The sequence below is a fragment of the Nicotiana tabacum genome, chromosome 20 (assembly GCF_000715075.1).
Source record: "Nicotiana tabacum cultivar K326 chromosome 20, ASM71507v2, whole genome shotgun sequence".
In the NCBI taxonomy this organism is placed as follows: domain Eukaryota; kingdom Viridiplantae; phylum Streptophyta; class Magnoliopsida; order Solanales; family Solanaceae; genus Nicotiana; species Nicotiana tabacum.
In genome coordinates this window covers 116927115-116947401 of record NC_134099.1, presented here as the reverse complement: position 1 = coordinate 116947401, position 20287 = coordinate 116927115, and the positions used below count along the sequence as shown (strand labels likewise).

Sequence of the window (20287 nt, the reverse complement as noted above, 5' to 3'; positions counted from 1 at the left end):
TGAGGCCGCTCATACCTTCGAGGTGTTCTCCTGGGACCTCTTCTCGACCCTGTTGTCATCATGATTTCTTCATCCTTCTCATTCGTGTCACTAAAATTATCAGATTCAACCTGGACAGCCTGAGTTGCGGCTTTAAGAACTGCTTGACTTATAATTTTGCCTGCCATAAGACCATTCTATACCATTTCTCCCATTTTGATTGCTTCCGAGAAGGATTTGCCAATTGCGGACATCATATTTTGAAAATAATCTGACTCTTGAGCCTGAAGGAAGATAGTGATTAGCTCGTGTTCATCCATAGGTGGCTTAACTCTAGCTGCTTGTTCTCTCCATTTGATGGCATATTCCCTGAAACTTTCAGTTGGTTTCTTCTTCAGGTTTGAAAAGGAATTGCGGTCTAGGGCAATGTCGATGTTGTATTGGAACTGTTTGACAAAGGCCTGTGCCATGTCATCCCAGAAATACCAGCGAGATGTGTCTTGATCCAAAAACCATTCGGATGCTACTCCTGTAAGGCTTTCCCCAAAATAAGCTATTAACAATTCTTCATTTCTTCCTGCACCTCTTAGTTGATTGTAATACCTTTTCAAGTGGGCTATGGGGTGTCCATGTCCATCATACTTTTCAAATTTGGGAGTCTTGAAACCAGGCGGCAAGTGGACATCGGGGAAAATACATAGATTTTTGAAGGCAATACTCTTCTGACCTGCCAACCCTTGCATGTTTTTCAACCGTCGTTCTAAGCTTTTCACTCTTTGGGCCATTTCTTCCTGTGCCATCTTTCGGGCAGGCTTCTCAATCTTTGCAGGAAGATCAAATAGGTACGAGTGGTACTCAGGAGAGTGAGATTGTTCTTGTTGGGTGGCAAACTGTGGCTCATGAGTTTTCCTCTACACCATTGTTGGCTATGGGACGGTAAAGACAGGCATAACAGTAGTGGTTATCTGATTGTTTGTCAATGGAACACTTTGGAGGCGCGCAATAGAAGTTCCAACTGTAGCCGCACAGTTGGGATAAAGACTGAACCCAGGTGGATGGGATTGATCAGACAATGAGACCTGAGTGGTAGTAGTCGAGATGGGTGTGAACTCTGGGCAACCATCGGAAGAAAAGGGCGGTCCTTGGCCATTGGCCCATGCTTGATGCATTTCAGTCATTTGTTATTTCAGTATTCTATTTTCCTTAACCATAGCAGGCTCTTGTCAAACCCTCTGACTCTGAGTCTCTTGAGCACTTGTAACAGTTTCGATGTCAGTTATCATTTTTCTTGGATCTTGTGCTGTCCACTTACCACAAACCGACCACCTCAAACTTTTAAAACAAAAGACACGTTAGAATGGACTCAATCAGTCCTTATTATTATCATCATTTTTTTTCTTTTTCATTTGTTTTCATTTTTTCATATTTTTTTTTCATTTTTTAATGGTGATCGAACCTGATGTGGGTTGCCTACGTATCATGTGGGAACATGAATCAGATCTTGCGTAGTTCGGGAGGATCATGAATAAAGTAAATAAACTAAATTTTTTTTTTGGATTTGGATTTTTTGGAAGAAAGACTTACAAAGAAGAAAGAATTTTTTGTTTGCATTTTGATTTGTTTGTATTTTTGAGAATTTTTTAAAAGAAAGATATCTAAAGAAGAAAGAAAATATTCTTTTTTGAATTACGACTTCTTCTTTTTTTGGAACTTCGAAAGAAAAATTTCTAAAGAAGAAAGGAAATATTTTTGGATTTTTGGACTTTTATTTTAAATTTATGAAAGAAATACTTCTAAAGAAAAGAGAAAATATATTTTGAATCTTGAGTTTTCTTTTGAATTTTCGAAAGAAGAATAAAAATATTTTTGGATTCTGAGAGAGATTAAAAGAAAATATTTTTGTATTTTTTTTAAAAAACAGTTGGGGTTTAAACGAAAGACTTTCTAAAGAAGGAAGTAAAGGAAAATATTTTTGGATTTTTTGAAAATGGTGGGCGGAACCGATGAGGTTTGCCTACGTATCTCACATTCGATGAGAATCAGACCCACGTAGTTCACCCAGTTTTGACGGAACAGGAAGAACATGACTTATTTTGAAATGACTTTTCTTTTTCTATTTTTTCAAAATTTCGGCAGAGTTTCAGAATTTTTTAAATACCTACCTCTCACTCTTATTTTCTTCTTTGATTTTTTATTTTCTCTTTTTTCTCTTTTTTTTCGTTTTTGATTTTCTTTCCCTATTCTAGAAGCCGGTCAACATGCAAACCGAAACAAACAAATGCGCAAGTAACACTTAAGATGCATCAGGATGGTCTTTTTAGTTTGGGTACACCTGTCCTAGACGGACCCAACCCCTGTGTTGAGTCCCCAAAGTCAGATGCACATGATGCAAACAAACGTTCCTACTAGGGATCCGGCATGAGGCTTTGTTATACTAGGTTTAAAAATATGGGTTTATTCTTCTAGAACTGGCTTACTCGAGCGGACAACTCGAGCCGAGGGGGCAGCGTACCGGGAATACAGAAGCTTCACCGGCTTTGCAACTTGTCCGAACCTTGTTCTAAAATTGGGATAAGACTCTAACAGAAAAGAAGTCACACGAACTGCACACTTCCCAGATGATTTAGAAGACTCAGAGAGGAGGGTTTCGTAGTAATTTATATACAGTCCAAACAATATTAAAACGGTAAAAGTGGTATTTAGCACATTAAGCTCAACATGTAAAAATCAGATAAAACAAGTCAACTATAACAATTATTCTAAGCTCGAATTCTGAAACCCTGAACCGAAGTTCTGGGTTTGGTTCCCCAGCAGAGTCGCCAGAGCTGTCACACCTCCTTTTTCCTACACCTTAGAAAGGGTGTATAATAAGGGAGTTTTTTCCAACTTAAAGTGACAATCGAAACGGGATTATTTATTTAAGAATCAGAGTTGCCACTTGGGATAATTTTATGGTGTCCCAAGTCACCAGTTCAAATCCCGAGTTGAGGAAAAGATTGACTCTGTTTTACAGTCCGCGAATAGAAATTCTAAATAAGAAATTCTGTTAACCCGGGGGAAGGTGTTATGCACCCTCGGATTTCGTAGTTCTAGCACGGTCGCTTAAACTATTACAATTGGCCTATTATCAGATTTTAATACATGTTTTAAACCTATGGTGCAATTTTTAACTTTAAAATCGCTTTTATTTATTTAAGAAATTGTTGCAACGTTGGCTGAAATACGTCTTTGGACCACGCCACATGAAATGCACCCGCAGTCCGAGACACATTTTATTTAACGTTGTTAAGATTTGGATTTGGGTCACATGAAATGCACACCCGAGTTTAGGGAGGTAATTTTAAATTATGCGCGTAAAGCAAACTACGAAATTCATTTTTAGTATCTAAGTTATAAATATGTGAGGGTCATGAGCAATTTAATTATGGATGACACACCTCAATCTATCCTTAAGGAATTGTAATTATATCACGCGAACATGTCCACAATCATGAAGATATATTAATAATGCGCCTGAAGATTTGCCTACCCGGGTGTGGTGGGCCTAAACATGCTCCTAATGGTCTGAGCAGGCAAAGTAAAATGATAAGCTTGATTTTTCATTCTGGATGTCCAATCTCCACATTCAAAACAACGAGAATGGCAGTCGAATTACTCAATTACGTTAACTTATTGGTCAATAATGAGTATCACATATTTGACCTCCACCAATACAACATCAATTATTTTTAAAATTGCAAGACTTGAAAAGTTCATACAAAGAAGCCAACAACGATTATGATGTACCAGCTACTTGGAAAATAATACACGATAAAGCTAATGACAGTGTAAAGAATCTCAACAACTAAATACATGAATCTCATAATTTTGGTTCGTTTCCTTTATTCATTTTTGTCAAAAATTTGATTCTGAACTATGGAACATTTATTTTCAACGAAAGCAATATGTCAAGGATAAAAAACAACTCATTTCAACCCTCGAAAACCAACCGAATACGAATTCATGAAGGCAACACACAAAACAAATATCATCAGAAAACGTACACCAATGCTATTAAGGCATCACAAACAACAATGAAGCCTTAACTAATAGATCAACAAAATAGAAACATGAAACTAAGGCAAAACAGTAAAAGAAAGGGAGAAATAGACCTTGAACAAATCTGAAATATGATTGTTTGACAGCTTGAAAATGCTAAGCGATGGAAAATCGGCAATAAAATCAAACGAAACTGAAACTCGACAAACTCAAACTTCGACCACGACGAACCTCGAACCGGCAACCTCGAACCACGACCTCAGACGGCATCAACATGCTATTTTTGATATAACTCGGCAGAAATAGATTCGGTAGTTTTGATGACTATCGCCGGTTTCCTGTTCATTCGACGTTAATGGCACGACTCCGGCAAAACAACGACAGTAGAGGGGGAAGAAGGCGGGAACGAGGAGCAGCAACCGTCGCCGGCGATGGGGTGAGATAGAAAAAGAGAGAGATGGCTTGGAAGGGGTGTTCTAGTCTTCTTAGATCTAGGTTTTTTCTTAGAGGTTCAATGGATTTTAGGTTTTTTCTTTGGTTCTTTCATGAAGAAGAAGATGAAGCTTGGCTGGGGGGAGGTCGTTCCTGATGTAATGCTGCGCCGGTGGAGCTGGTCGAGAATGACTTTGGTTGCTGCTGCTTTCCGGCGGACTCTGGTAGCGGCTGTGGTGGTCGTTTGGAGAAGGTTCAGCTGCTAGCTTCTCTAAAGGTGTGGAATGGGTTTTTTCGTTGGCTTTATCATGAAGAAGATGAAGAAGCTACGTGGGGATGGGGTCGTTTATGGCTGCTGAAGCTTTATTCAAGTCTGTGAAGAAGAAGAGAAAACCGAGGGGGAGTCTCAGTCCAAAAAACGACGGATCCAAGTTTTTTGTCTAGGTTTTTAGGTGTAGGTCACTATTTAGGCATTAGATACTATTATATAGGGGTAGGGATTAGGTTAGGGGTATGGGCCTAGTAATTATGGGCTAGGTCCGAAAATTAGGCCAGGTCCGAAAATTAGGCCTAAAAATGGGTTGCTCGAGTCCAAGTTTTATTCTTTCCCCGCAAATGAGACTAAAATACTACCTTATTTATTAATTAATTTTACTTAAATAAAATAACTATTAAAATAAGATTGACCGTTAAAACAGAACTATTTTTGGTATTTTTCAAGATTAAAAATGACTACAAAAACCTTAATGAAACTATTTTTGTAATTTTTATTTTTTGTAATAAAATAAAGTAAAAGAGTCAAAATTAGTTGAAATAGCTATATTAGGCCTAAATTAAATATTTACATGCTAAAATATGAAAAATCTTGGGGATGGTCAAAAATCACATGTCTACAATCAGCGCTCACACTCAGCACTCACACTCAATAGGTACCATATAGTAACCGCTGAGGCGCACAACCCGATCCAAATATCGCTGCAGCATGGAGCTTGATCCATAAATATAGTCGACTGCGCTCACTGGGGGTGTGCAGACACCGGAGGGGCTCCTACAGCCCAAACGTTATATCGCTGCGGTGAGCAGCCCGATCCAATATATCTATATATATTGTTGCGACGTGTAGCCCGATCCATATAAGTATCGCCGCGGCGGGCAGGTCGATCCATATTTCATACATATATAATTATCCTCACCATTAGGTTCTCAACCTCTCTCAGTCATTAATCTCACAGTCTCTCGGGCACAACAGTAGAAATTAGGGAACTTAGCCCAAACAGTCCTCACATTTAAAAGTAGGGTGATAAAACCAGTTTTAAACATTTAAATAGGTAAAACATGACTGAGGATATGCTTTCAACAAGTAGAGTGAAGAAAAACAGTAAAAATACCCCTAAGGGTCTCAACAGATCAGCACAAGACCCCAAACATGGCATACATCCCATAATATAGTACAAATAGCTAAAGTACGGAATATCATAAGGTTCCAAATCAAATACGCGGCTTAATAGCCGCTAAGGGATGGACCAAGTCACAATCCCTACCAGTGCACGCACACACGCTCATTACCTAGCATATGCGTCACCGCATTTATCAAACAAGTCAAATACCGGGGTTTGTACCCTCAGTTCCAGATTTACAATGGTTACTTACCTCAAACCGATGAAAATACTACTCCACAATGCCTTTTCCTCTCGAATCGGCCTACACTCGCATCAAATCTATGCAAAATCAGAATCACGACGTCAAAATATGCTAAGGGAACGAAGCCCAAATGAAAATAATCAAATTATACCAAAAATCTCGAAATTGGCCAAACCCGACCCCCGGGCCCACATCTTGAAAGTCGATAAAAATTACATCAACGAAATCCTTATCCTCCCACGAGTCCATACATACCAAGAACACTGAAATTGGAGTCCAAATGGCCCCCTAATTCCTCAATTTTAGGCTTAGATTCCATGATTTATTAGGTAGATTTCACATCAGAATCGAGGTTTAAGTCCAAAATTCTTACCTCCAAGTGATTCTCCTTGAATCCCTCTTCAAACTCCTTGAAATAGCTCAAAAAACAACCAACAATGGAAGAAATAAACCCCACATTTGCGGACAAGACGACCTTTTAAACCTTCTGCCCAAGCCTAAAATCCTTCTTCGCAAACGCGGTCAATGCCTCGCATTCGCGAAGCACAAATTAACTTTGACCAATTTTCCTCTTTCGCGATCGCGACATCCCCATCGTGAACGCAATGCTTTGCTCAGACCAACCTTTGCGATCGCGTTCCGCCTCTCGCGAACGCGATGAACAAATGCCCTCTGAAGCTCAGCTGTCCATTCCTTCTATGCGAACGCGACAACACCCCCGCGAACATGGTGCAAAGATGCCCAGCCCTTCGCAAATGTGGAGCCTTCCTCGCAAACGCGAAGGTTATTTCCAACTTCCTCAACTGACCATTCGCGAAAGCGAGGACTCTCTCGCGAACCGAAGGTCATTTTTCTTCAGCACTGACCTACAATTTTCTACAGGTTCCAACTTCATGGAATGGCCCGATCGACTACCCAAAACTCACCCGAGGCCCCCGGAACCTCAATCAAAGGAACCAACATATCCCAAAACATTATTCAAACTTGTAACAATTATCAAAATACCTCAAACAACATCAAATCGATCGAAACACATCGGATTCAAGCCTAAGTTTCCAAAAACTTTTAAATTCCACTTTTGATCAAAAACCCGACCAAACCACGTCAGAATGACATGAAATTTTGTACACACATCCCAAATGACACAACAGAACTACTGCAACTCTAGGAATTCCATTCCGACCCCTATATCAAAATCTCACCTATCAACCGGAAAACGCCAAAATCTCAATTTCGCCAATTCAAGCCTAAACCTTCCACGGACCTCCAAAATGCATTCTGATCATGCTCCTAAGTCTCAAATCACCTAACGGAGCTAACCAAGTCATAAAATTCTGATCCGTCAAATTTTTCAAATTTCAAGCTTCAAGCTGAGAATTGTTCTTCCGAATTCATTCTGATTACCCTGAAAACCAAAACCAACGATTTACATAAGTCATAATACATCACACGGAGCAAGTCATGCCCGAGAACTGGCGAGCAAAGTGCAAAATCTCAAAGCGACCGGTCGGGTCTTTACATCCTCCCCCACTTAAACACACGTTCGTCCTCGAACGTGCCCAGAGTTGTTCCAAAAGCCAACCAATCGCTGAATACCCTTACCATGCACATACCTGGGGGTGATCCTACGTCACCCTATCTAATATAGATCTGATAACACAATGTAACTGAAATTTCACAATCCAACCTAGTCCATAAACCTTAGAACCACATTTCCACTACCGAAATCATCCACAAGATCAAAATCTCATATTTATACTCTAAATGAGCCCAAACAACTGTAATAACCCATACCAGCAACCTCAGGTGCAATTACATGATATTCCACATAATTTAAACACTTGTAGCGATAACTTCTAATCACAGCAGCTGCACACGACAACCGAATATCGATAGAAAACCTCTTATCAACTAAAGTCTCATTCCAACTCTTTCATATACTGCCACAAACGAAACACGTAGTAAGCCATAACCATTCCTCAAATCAACCATTTATGAAGCCACTTCTCCTTTGGCAAAGACCATAGCAAATTCCTGAGCCGAACCTCGATATTATCCTTCCAACATGCTGAAGTCGAATCCGTTTGTATTCATTAAAAACCCCAACAATCTTATCTAATCCAACACAATTACTCTAGTGACGTGACACATCAATACAAGCTAAAGCCACAACTTGTGCAACCCGTGCACCAATAAGCAACAATTCGAACATACCCAAATCATGAAAATGACTCAAATGAAAGAGTTGTACCGCAAGCTTACCAGTACCACCATAACACAAGGCTGAGAACCCGTCACACATTGTAGAAACAGAACACATGAATCTAACCAGCAGGATCATAGCTTCGCTCCAATGCGCGACCTCATCCAAACACTGGTCCGTATGAAACACCTTAAGTCACTATGCTCAAAATCGCCAACCGTGCGTAATATGATGTCTAAAGCCAAAGCAATCATCATAACCACCGCGAAGTAATTACATAACACCACACAACTCGAAAGGACATAACCGATACGCCATCCACTAAGCAATACCCAATACTCCTCCCGCTCGAATTCCACTGAGAGGCCTTAATAACACCGCACCACATGTGCCTATAACCAATAAATCCTAACGGCTTGCAACACAGAAAGATAACTCATAGATCCCCCTGATTACTAATAGCTCATTAACAACCGAATCAACACATCCTTCATCACTAGGAAAAGTCAACAATGCCATCTCGAGGCAGAACACACATCCATATAGGTCTACCAATGAACCACACATCAACTCTAGTCACACACAACAGATAAATGACCCTCTGAAGGTTCACAATGACTGAATCATAGCACATGCTATAATCTGACTAACTTACCCACATCTTTACCGTCCACAACCACGAGCTAACCTATTTATAAGAACTTTCGGTCTCCCAGTCCATAAAGCATATGAATTACCATATCTGATCCCAATTTCGCCGCTCGAATATACAACATACCTCTAATACGCAATCATCCAATGAGGGGTACACCCATCCTAGTACTACTCTCGCCCAAGCACACTTAACTTCGGGGTTTTGATGGGATCCGGTGCGTTAGTCGGTATTTGTATCCTCAGTTCCAGATTTGCAATGGTTACTTACCTCAAACTAATGAAAATACTACTCTGCGACGCCTTTGTCCCTCGAATCACCCTCCACTCACATCAAATATATCCAAAATAAGAATCACGACATCAAAATATGCTAAGGGAACGAAGCCCAAATGAAAATAATCAAATTATACAAAAAATCCCGAAATTGGCCAAACCCGACCCCCGGGCCCACGTCTCGAAACTCGATAAAAATTACATCAACGGAATCCTTATCCTCCCACGAGTCCATACATACCAAGAACACTGAAATCGAAGTCCAAATGACTCTAATTCTCATTCTAAAGTCTCTTAATCTCAAGCCCTAATTCCTCAATTTTAGGCATAGATTCCATGATTTATTAGGTAGATTTCACATTAGAATCGAGTTTTAAGTCCAAAATTCATACCTCCAAATGATTCCCCTTGAATCCCTCTTCAAACTCCTTCAAATATCTCCAAAAACAACCAACAATGGAAGAAATAAACCCCACATTCGCGGACAAGATGACCTTTTAAACCTTCTGCCCAGGCCTGAAATCCTTCTTCGCGAACGCGGTCAAAGCCTCGCGTTCGCGAAGCACAAATTAACTTTGACCAATTTTCCTCTTTCGCGATCGTGACATCCCCATCGCGAACGCGATGCTTTGCTCAAACCTACCTTCGCGATCACATTCCGCCTCTCGCGAACGCGATGAACAAATGCCCCCTGAAGCTCAGCTGCCCATTCCTTCTATGCGAATGCGACAACACCCCCGCAAACACGGTGCACAGATGCCCAGCCCTTCACAAACACGGAGCCTCCCTCGCGAACACGAGGACCCTCTCACGAACGCGAAGGTCATTTTTCTGCAGCACTGACATGCAATTTTCTACAGGTTCCAACTTTATGAATGGCCCGATTGACCATCCAAAACTCACCCAAGGCCCCCGAGACCTCAACCAAAGGCACCAACATATCCCAAAACTTTATTCAAACTTGTACCAATCTTCGAAACACCTCAAACAATATCAAATCGACCAAAACACATCGGATTCAAGCCTAAGTTTCCAAAAACATTTAAAATTCGCTTTTGATCAAAAACCCGACCAAATCACGTCCGAATGACCTGAAATTTTGCACACACATCCCAAATGACACAACGGAACTACTGCAACTCTCGGAATTCCATTCCTACATCTATATCATAATCTCACCTATCAATCGGAAAACGTCAAAATCTCAATTTCGCCAATTCAAGCCTAAACCTTCCACGGACCTCCAAAATACATTCTGATCACGCTCCTAAGACTCAAATCACCTAATGGAGCTAACCAAGTCATAAAAATTCTGATCCGAGATCATATACAAAAAAGTCAAATCTTGGTCAAACCTTTCAAATTTCAAGCTTCAAACTGAGAACTGTTTTTCCGAATTCATTCTGATTACCCTGAAAACCAAAACCAATGATTTAAATAAGTCATAATACATCACGCGGAGCAATTCATGCCCGAGAACTAGCAAGTAAAATGTAAAAGCTCAAAACGACCGGTCGGGTCATTACAAGGTCGGGGCCCTATTCCGATCATAGTACATCTATCAGTAGAGGCTTGTAGATATATCCTATCAGTTAGTACAGTATGTTGGGATTATAGGGCCTGTACGTATATTTTGTTGACCTGTCAGTTGTAGTAATTATGACGGTCTTGCCAGCCCAGCTTTATGTTGACATTAGTTAGTGTTAGTCTCCATTTAGTTTTATATTTTGCATCGCACATTATCTTGTAATGTGGCCCATAGCCAAAATATGACATTACATGTTCAGAGTCTCTTAGTCATAAATGGTACGCAAGGATAGATGAGGCACTAGGTGCCGGTCTCGCCCCCGGGCTCGGGGCGTGACAATTATTCTGCGCATCATGTTAGAACCGGGATGGCCCAACCGCTCATGCCAAATGATAAAATCATTAGAAGTAATAAACTATTTATTTACTATGACATATGATTCAGCCACACCAATGTTTGTGTGGTACAATCCAGAAGAAAATGCGGGTGATTTTTCATGCGCACATTTTTTTACCGCTTTTATTATAGTAATATAAAGGTATCCAACCTTTCCTTCATTAGAGGTCTCAACATGGTATCCATTTGGTGAATAACTTTGAAGCTCAACAAGTTTCTTTGAAACTTACTATAATACAATGCATTATTAATAGTCAATATCGTTCCTCTAAGTAGTAATAAGGCCGCTCTTCCAGAGCCCTCAATTAATTTTGTACTACGAGATATTGTAGTAACATAAGCCTTTTTTATAACCAAATAAGGAAAAAAATATTTTCTCTAATATTGTGTGAGTTGTAGCACTATCCAAAAGGCATAAATCTTCATTACTTATCTTGGATTTAATTGAAGACTGGAAAATTTTATTTTCTTCATAAAAAAAAGTACACCACGAGAAATACAAAAAAACTAACAACAACATAAGACAACTTAAATACTACTTGAAAATAAAAATAACTTTAGAACGAGACAAAAGAAAACACTGAAAATAAAAATAACAATATAATTTCATTCCTCAGTAAGATAATCAAACTTTAGTTTTGATCTCCAAAGAAGTCTTCAACTTCCAAATGAGTAACATCATCAAGGCGTTCAAAATTATCATCATTCAAAGAAAGATTTATCTCGGCATTATCATCATTTTTGTTTGAAGGCCCTGTCTCAAAATCATTTTTAAAAGTCAAGTGAGACTCCACTGGTGCATTAGCAGAAGATGCTCCAACATTATGTGTCTTTCTTTTGATAGAATTTTGATAAATCCTGACAAAATGTTGAGGTGCACAACATTTAATTTTTCAGTGACCTTTCATGATACAATGGTGGCAGTTACCGTTTTTGCCTCTTGAACGATTGTTTTGAGAACCCATATTGTTCTCTTGTTTTCCACGACCACCACAATAATGATTATTATATCGTCTTTTGCTAGTACCATTCCTACATACATACATATGGCCATGATAATTATTCTGTCTTTTTTCCAGACTTATCACGTCTCGCTACCATATTCGCTTTAGGAATCGGAGTTGACCCTGTGGGATGAGCTTCAAGATTTTTCATCCAAAGGTATTATGTTGCTCAGCCACCAAAAGGCATGAGATCAATTCAGAATACTTTTTAAAACCCCTTTCATGCTATTATTGTTGTAATACCATATTTGAGGCATGGAAAGTCGTAGGAGTCTTTTCTAACAAATCCTCTTCATTCTTAACATTCCCACATAATTTTAATTGGGAAGTTATTCGAAATACAACAGAGTTATACTCACTTATAGTCTTAAAATCTTGCAACCGTAAGTGCACCCACTCATATCGAGCCCTTGGCAATACCGTAACCTTAAGGTGATCATACCTTTCCTTCAGGCCAGTCCACAATTCAAGTGAATCTTTCACTGTCAAATATTCAACCTTCAAACTTTCATCTAAATAATGATGAAAGAAAATCATGACCTTCATTTTGTCCTGGCTTGATGCCTCATTATCCTGAGTAATAGTGTCACCAAGGCCTTTAGTGGCTAAGTGAATCTCAACATCGAGAACATATGATAGGTAAATCTTTCCAAAAATGTCAAGTACCAGAAACTCAAGCTTTGATAAATTCGACATAGTAAAAACTATCAAAGAAAATAAGTGAATTAGAAATAGTAAAAAAAAAATAAACGAAGATATTTTCAAAAATGGTCAATCTGATCATAATCCCGTAAAAATAATAACATCAATTGACCAGTTAATCATCATAAAAATACACGAATCAATTATGCCATAATAATAAAATATAAATATTAGTGTTTATATGAACTAACAAGATTACCTAGTCTAACTTGTACATGCATATAAAAAGTGGTAATAGTTTTTCAAAATAAACAAGAACGTATTTTTTTTTTTCGAAAGCCATTAGTCGTAAGGAAAGAATGCAAAGATTTGATAGAGAAAAACAGGAAGTCATTTGATAGACTATTAAAATAGTAGGAAAAAAATATTTCTAATCAATCTGACAATCATGTGAACTATTGGCATCAAACATGCAATAGATAATTGTATGTGTCCAGGTACAACTTAGTATTATGTTTATAAACTAAACACATTTAGGCATTAAGAATGCACTCAGTATAATTGTCATCTTTCCCTTTTACGAGACAATACATAATGCTAATTGAGTAAATATCTTGCAAGTGGAATTCAATCTCGAAGTTAGAGAATTCGTGTTGATAATGTATTAAGAAATGTAGTTCAAAGTAATATTACGAAATAAGAAGATAAGTAATAGAATAAGATAAGTAATAGAACAAGTGTATCCCATATCACATTTCATGCCTCTGTTTCTACTATTCTATAGAAGGTTATAAAATGATTGTCTTAAATATGACATTAATAATTGAGATCATGGGGAAAGATCACAGGGAGTGGTTATGAAAGTATGGAAGTTACCATCATAATAGTGATGAGTAGTGAAAGGTTATTTACATCATGGATGAATACACATTTAAAAATAGGTTTACAACATTCCTCTTTTTTTTGGTACTAAAGGTAGATATTATATATAACTAAACATGCGTACAGAGTAGCTGGTGCGTATATTGCACCATATTACAAACCAAGTTACTTGTAGTAGCACTAGGCATAGAGCCAAGTAAGTTAGGAGCAGTAGCAAATATTATATTACAAATACTAGGAGTAGATCTATCCCTGCTTAACCCTCCAATACAACTTGAAGTCAGACTATAGGGGTTCGTTCCATGTATTGTAGTTGTTTGATCTTGACCATCATCTACATTCTGTGGAATTGAGCGGAACCTTGGCAGTCCTAGCTTGTCATATTCCAAAATTTGTTCAACAAAAGGTGGTGGATGGTGCAAGACTTCTACTTCATTAGTTCCTTCCAAAAGACTTCCCAAACTTGTTAATTTGTCTGCTAATCTATTTTGTTCTCTGTATGCATGTGTAAGTTACGGATCATGGAGCATCCCTAGTAAGGGTGGGCGTAAATCGGGTAAAACCGATAACCCGAACCGTTAATTCTTTATTGGGTTATCGGTATTGGGTTAACGGTTCGGTAACGGGTTAAATTTTTTTTTATTGGGTTATCGGTTCGGGCTCGGTTTGCATTTTTGTTATTGGGTAAAAACCGATAACCCAATAAGAATGATGTAATTTACTAATTTACCCTTAAGTATATACTAGGATTATTTATTTTCCTAATTCCCTCTTTACTCTTCAGTCTTCAGTCGTTTGTCTCTCAGTTCTCATTCTTGTTTCCGTCGCAGCCCCCAAGAGTCAAGACGCAAGACTCACCACCAGTTCTCCTCCAGACATCAGTAGATACTGCACAGAAGTGGGAGCGTGCTTTTGTTAAGAAACAACAAAAGTTGGCAGTTTACACGTTCTGGCAGTTTGATTTCTTTGTTTTATATATTGCAAATTTTTTTAGTTATTTTATGTTATCGGGTAAACCGATAACCGAATCGATAACGATATATAACCGATTAACCGATAACCGATAACCAATATCTTATCGGTTTGGTTATCGGGTTATGATATTTGTAAACCGATAACCGATAGGCAAAACCGATAATATTCAAAACCGAACCGAACCGACCGATGCCCACCCCTAATCCCTAGTAGGTGCCTGCAATCATGTGATAGATTAGCAAACGTTAAGTTATCACTACATAGTATTATAATTACCTATTTGGCATCAATTTTCACTTGAATTGGTATTAGATTATGAAGCATAGCCAAAGTAATTCCCTATAACAATGCATATATCTCAGTTGTAATAATAGATTGTGATAGAATGTTGCCCGAAAAACCTATAATCCAGTCTCCATTATGATTTCGAATTACTCCACCAATGCCATTCTTTTTCTGAGATGATGAATGTGCTCCATCCGTGTTTAGTTTGTAAATATCAGGCTTGGGAGGTATCCATTTTAAAGGTGTTCTTACATGCCTTTGTATTTTATGATTAGAAGACGTAAGATAGCAAAATTTAGTAGCCTGCTGAGTAGCAAAGTTGACACTAACATGTTCGTAAAAGTGCTCATAAATATTTTTATTTCTAGTTGTCCAAATATTCCAAAGGCTTAAAGACACATAGGTGTGAGAATTAATATTATGAGGGAATTTTTTTTCTCTGTACCTTATTAATTTAGGAAGCCATTCATGTGGCATATTCATGTTAGTAAGGGTGTTGACATATCCTCCCATTCCTAATTCATTCTAATAGGTTATAGCATTTTCACACTTTAGAAAAATATGAGTCGTTGATTCTTCAGCCTTATAACAATATTGGCATTCTGGGTTTAAAATAGTGTTGAGATGATGAAGAAATTGAAATGTGGGTAGTCTATTATGATTTAAAAGCCAAATGGAATATCTAATTTTTGGATGTATTGGTAGCTTCCACATCCAACAGAATGTTGGTATTATATTTTGACTATTATTGGAAGTATCTTCTAGGGCTTTATACATAAAATTGACCGTAAATTTTCCATTGGGAGTTAATGCCCAGTAAATGCTATCATTCTTTTTACTATACCTAGAAATGTATTGATTTATTATAAGGTTTTGGATATCCTAAGGTAGTTCAAATGGTAAAAGATCCCATTTTCAACCCTCATTAAAAATTGTGTGAATGTTCATTTGTTGATGTTGGTAAGATAATGGTCCATTAATTAATGTACGAAGAGTTAATTCATTTTTAATCCTCGTGCCAAAAATTTATATTTTTACTTGTTCCAATTTTCCATTTTAATCCAATTTGGCAACTTGTCCAACCTTGTAATATACTGTGCCAAGTTGTGGAGAAGTATGAAGAAGGAGTCCGATGAATGTATTTATTAATTAACAGATTAGCCCAGAGTTATTGAGGAGAATGGAATACTCTTCATGCTAGACTTGCTAGTAAAGCATTATTCTTTTGTCTTAACTTTTGAATTCCCAGAGCTCCTATTTCTCGTGGTGTTGTTATTTTCTTCCAGTTTAGAAGATGCAATTTCTTTTGGTGGCGGTTGTTCCCCACAAAAAATTACATTGATATTGATCCATTTTCGCAAGTATGTTTGACGGGATTTGGATGTATTGCATTACATGATTTGGTAGATTATTTAGGGTAGATTTGATCAGAGTAACTCTTCCAGCCATTGTTAAGAAATTAATTTTCCATCCCGCTAATCTAGATTTAAAATTATCAAGTAAGAACTGAAAGTCGCTTTTTTTCCCCGTCTTTCCTGAAATATTGGGAAACCCAAATATTTACCAAAGCTAATACCTTCTTTGAGTTGAAAGCATGCCATAGCCAGATTCTTATCATCAGTTGAACAGTTCTTTGAGAATAATAATTTAGATTTGTCAAAATTAATTTTTGGCCTGAACAACTTGTAAAAAGATTTAAGACATCAATTATCGCATTACAACTCTTAGTGGTTAATTTTGAGAATAAGATAATATCATCTGCAAAGAATAAGTGTGAGAGTTTTAGTCCCTTCTTTGCAATATTGATTGGTTGCCATTGTAAATAATCAACTGATAGGTTTATGCATTTTGAAAACATCTCCATGCACATAAATAAGTATGGTGATAAAGGATCTCCCTGACGAATTCCTCTTGATGGAGTGAAGTAAGGTGTAGATGAGCCATTAATGAGTATTGAAGTTGAAGTCGTAGTAACACATGACATGATTAGCCTGATCATTTTTGTAGGTATGCCAAAAAAGACAAGTGTTTTCCTAACGAAAGACCATTCTAAACGATCAAAGGTCTTTTCTAGGTCTAGTTTCAGAAGCATATAAGCAGTCCTTCCTTTCATTTTTGTAAAATGATGTAGAGCTTCTTGAACTATTATAGCATTATCCGAAGCTTGTTTGCCTTGTTGAAAACTGGTCTGTGTGGGGCCTATTATTTTAGAGATAATAGGTTTAAGCCTATTGACAATAATTTTTGTTATAATTTTGTAAGTGGTATTACAAAGACTTATGGGTCTATATTGTTGAAGTGTTTGAGCATGCTTTACCTTAGGAATAAGACAAATATAAGCCTAATTTATAACCTGTTTGGCCAAGCTGCAAAAATCAGCTTATTTTGAGAAGTGCTTTTTTTTTAAAAAGTGCTTTTCTCAAAAGTACTTTTGGTGAGAAGTAGTTTGTGTGTGACTAATTAGTTTGAAAAGCACTTCTGAGCAGCAATTAGTGTTTGACCAAACTTTAAAAAATTGCTTCTAAGCGTATTTTTCTCAAAAGTGCTTCTCAAAAAAGTGTTTTTGGAGAGAAACTACCTTTTTCTGCTTCTCCTCAAAAGTACTTTTTTCCTTTCAAAAGCTTGGCCAAACACCACAATTTTTTACTAAAAGTGCTTTTAGCTAAAAAAAAAATGCACTTCTGGCGAAAAAAAAATTGGCCAAATTTCTCTCGTTTTCACACTCTTACCCTCGAGCCTTCCTTTCAGTGGAGACCCCACTAACCTCCCTCCCCTTCCTTTATTAATTTCTCCTTTTTCTGTTTTAGAGCCCTTCCGATCATAGCCTTATATATTCAACCTTTTTCTCTCTATCTTTCCTTTCTCTCTTCCCTTTCATTCTAAACCCTAATCCACAGAGCTTACAAAGAAAGAGATAATGCAGAAAATATGTATGTCGATTCAAGACTCTCAAATCTCTGCACTTTAAAACTAACATGTTTTTTTTTTGTTGTTGTTTCCTGATCTTGTGTGAGAACAACCTTGTGGTCCAGGAATGAGTGGCAAATGACAAGTTTGATAAGTTGACTCCTAATTTTGTAGATCATCGTCAGATCTTTCAATATTATAAGGATTTATACTTTAGTTATTTGGTTTTCCTCTTTTGTTCACTTTTCATATTCCTTTCTTGAGCAATCTCTTTTAAGAATCTCATCTCTTTTTTCTTTCTCCAAACTTTTCAACCATCACTCTCTCTTTCTTTTTTTTGTTCCTAATAGGAGCCATGGATTCTGGGAATAGTGGCAGTGTACAATCTTCAAGTGGCGGTGATGAAGAGTATGATTCACATGGGGGCTCAATCTCAACTTTCTTGAATTCTTCAGCCCATTTTGGTTCAATCTCATCAAATCCACTCCCACAATTTCTTTCTCACCAACACACTCTCTTTGACTCACAAAATTTCAACTCCAATTTCCAAGATTCAGCAAATTCTCTTTACAACAATGATCTTATCTGGCCTAAATCCTTGGGATCCGATAACAATTTTAACAACTTTGGAAACTTAAATTCCTCATCATCAAGTGCTACTAATCATGCTATTCTGCTTACTAATACTCAAGGTCCATCCTATGATTCAATACCAATAAAATCAACCATTGATCATCAGCCTAATGTGGGGAAAAATCCTAAGAAACGAAGCAGGGCATCGAGGCGGGCGCCAACAACTGTTCTAATAACTGACACTACAAATTTTCGACAAATGGTTCAAGAATTCACAGGGATCCCAACAACTCCGTTTACTGGTTCAGCCTACACTCGCCGCCTTGATCTTTTCTCAACTGCTACCTCAGTCATAAGATCAGGCCATTTGGATAATTTGGGACATCTTTTTACTTTAAGGCCGTCCACACAAAAGGTTCAAGATTCTCCAATATTTATGCCACCATCTGGTGCAATAAATAATAGCATGGTTGCTATAACAAATGCTTCCACTTCTGATATTGGAATTTCAAAACAAGCACAGAATAAGTTGTTCAACATGCAGAATGATGAGATTCAGTCATTTTCTACATCAGAATTCCATTCTGAGAAGGGTTTTGAAAATTATGTGTGCACAGCAGGTGAAGGAACAGTAGGTTCATGGACTTGCCCTTCTGGCTGACTTGTTAGGCGACTTGGCTCACCCTAATACTATATTTTTTTAAAACTTAGATTAGTATTGGCATGGTGACATTGTATGTGGCAAAATAACATTGATGAATTCGTTCATCTAGGTCATGAGTGTAATTTCATTAATTAGTAAGTATGATTTTAGTTTGTTTAATTATATGTAGCTTATTATATACTCGTGGATATGACATAAATTGTATTAATACTTCTTTATGATATGATTAAAAATTGGAAGAATGGTTACAGAATTTTTAAGTTCAATTTATCATCTTCTTAGTTTTTGCTGTCATCACTGAGTTATCCCTATTAATATGTTATTGTGAAAATTCATTTATTGTAAAAAAATCATACTTGAGAACTGGAGTCGGCGACCAAAATTTTTTTTTGGGTAGATAAGTTTTTTATTACAAATGGATGTATTTACAAAAAAAAACAAAAAACAAAAAAAAACACTAGAGCTAGACATAGGTCCAGCTCCAGGAGCTGCTCAATCAACAATGCACCTCAGTCTAATAGTACAAATTTAGCATCTAATTAAGGATAAAAACTAAGTTCTTCCTGCTAATTTCGGCATCCCTGTTACCGACTGGGATTACATTGCTTCTTTTGAAAGATCTTTTAGTTCCTTTTCCTGCCATATGTAGCAATGAATATTTATTATTTACACATGCATCTATAGTGTTACGTAAGTAGGTGTTATTTCTTTCAAGTCATCTTCCAGATTTTAATTCTTTGTCACAGTGGTCAATGAGGAAAGTTCCCATAAGATTAAAAAGGAAAGAAAAGAACCAAAAGAGAAAAAAAAGAAAAAAAAAACTGTTTCATACATGAGCTGATTTTACATGCGCCGTGATCGTGAGTTTTGCTAATTGCTACTCCGTCCAGGTTATGTGAACTAATATTTTGTTTTTGCCCATTTAAAAAAGTATGACATCTTTCTAAATTTGGAAACAATTACCACAAATGTCAAAAAAATTTATTTTTCTTAAACTTCGTGTCTTGTCAAATAAGTTCACTTAGATTAAAACAGAGGGAGGGAGTATATTTTCTCGCATTACATTACATCAAAATGATATGTCGAATTAACCCTCTAAGTCCGTCTTCTATAGAATAGATTTGGCTACTATTTTTCAAAAAAAATATTGAAAACTTTGTTTGTTTAGGTAGCTTGATCAGTTTTTGAAAAAAATATTTGAAGAAAAAAAT

General features: G+C 37.3%; 1 protein-coding gene across 1 annotated transcript; it reads left to right on the top strand.

The window, feature by feature from the left end:
- Positions 1–17739: 17739 nt before the first annotated feature.
- LOC107780996 (uncharacterized) lies at positions 17740–19319 on the top strand. The gene is made up of 2 exons (XM_016601623.2): positions 17740–17862; positions 18190–19319. The coding sequence occupies exon 2, from the start codon at positions 18195–18197 to the stop codon at positions 19071–19073; it is 879 nt and encodes a 292-aa protein (XP_016457109.2). The 5' UTR covers positions 17740–17862; positions 18190–18194; the 3' UTR covers positions 19074–19319.
- Positions 19320–20287: the final 968 nt, after the last annotated feature.

Coding starts and splice junctions, on each gene's coding strand:
- LOC107780996 (XM_016601623.2), top strand. CDS start 18,195: ATGGATTCTGGGAATAGTGGCAGTGTACAATCTTCAAGTGGCGGTGAT.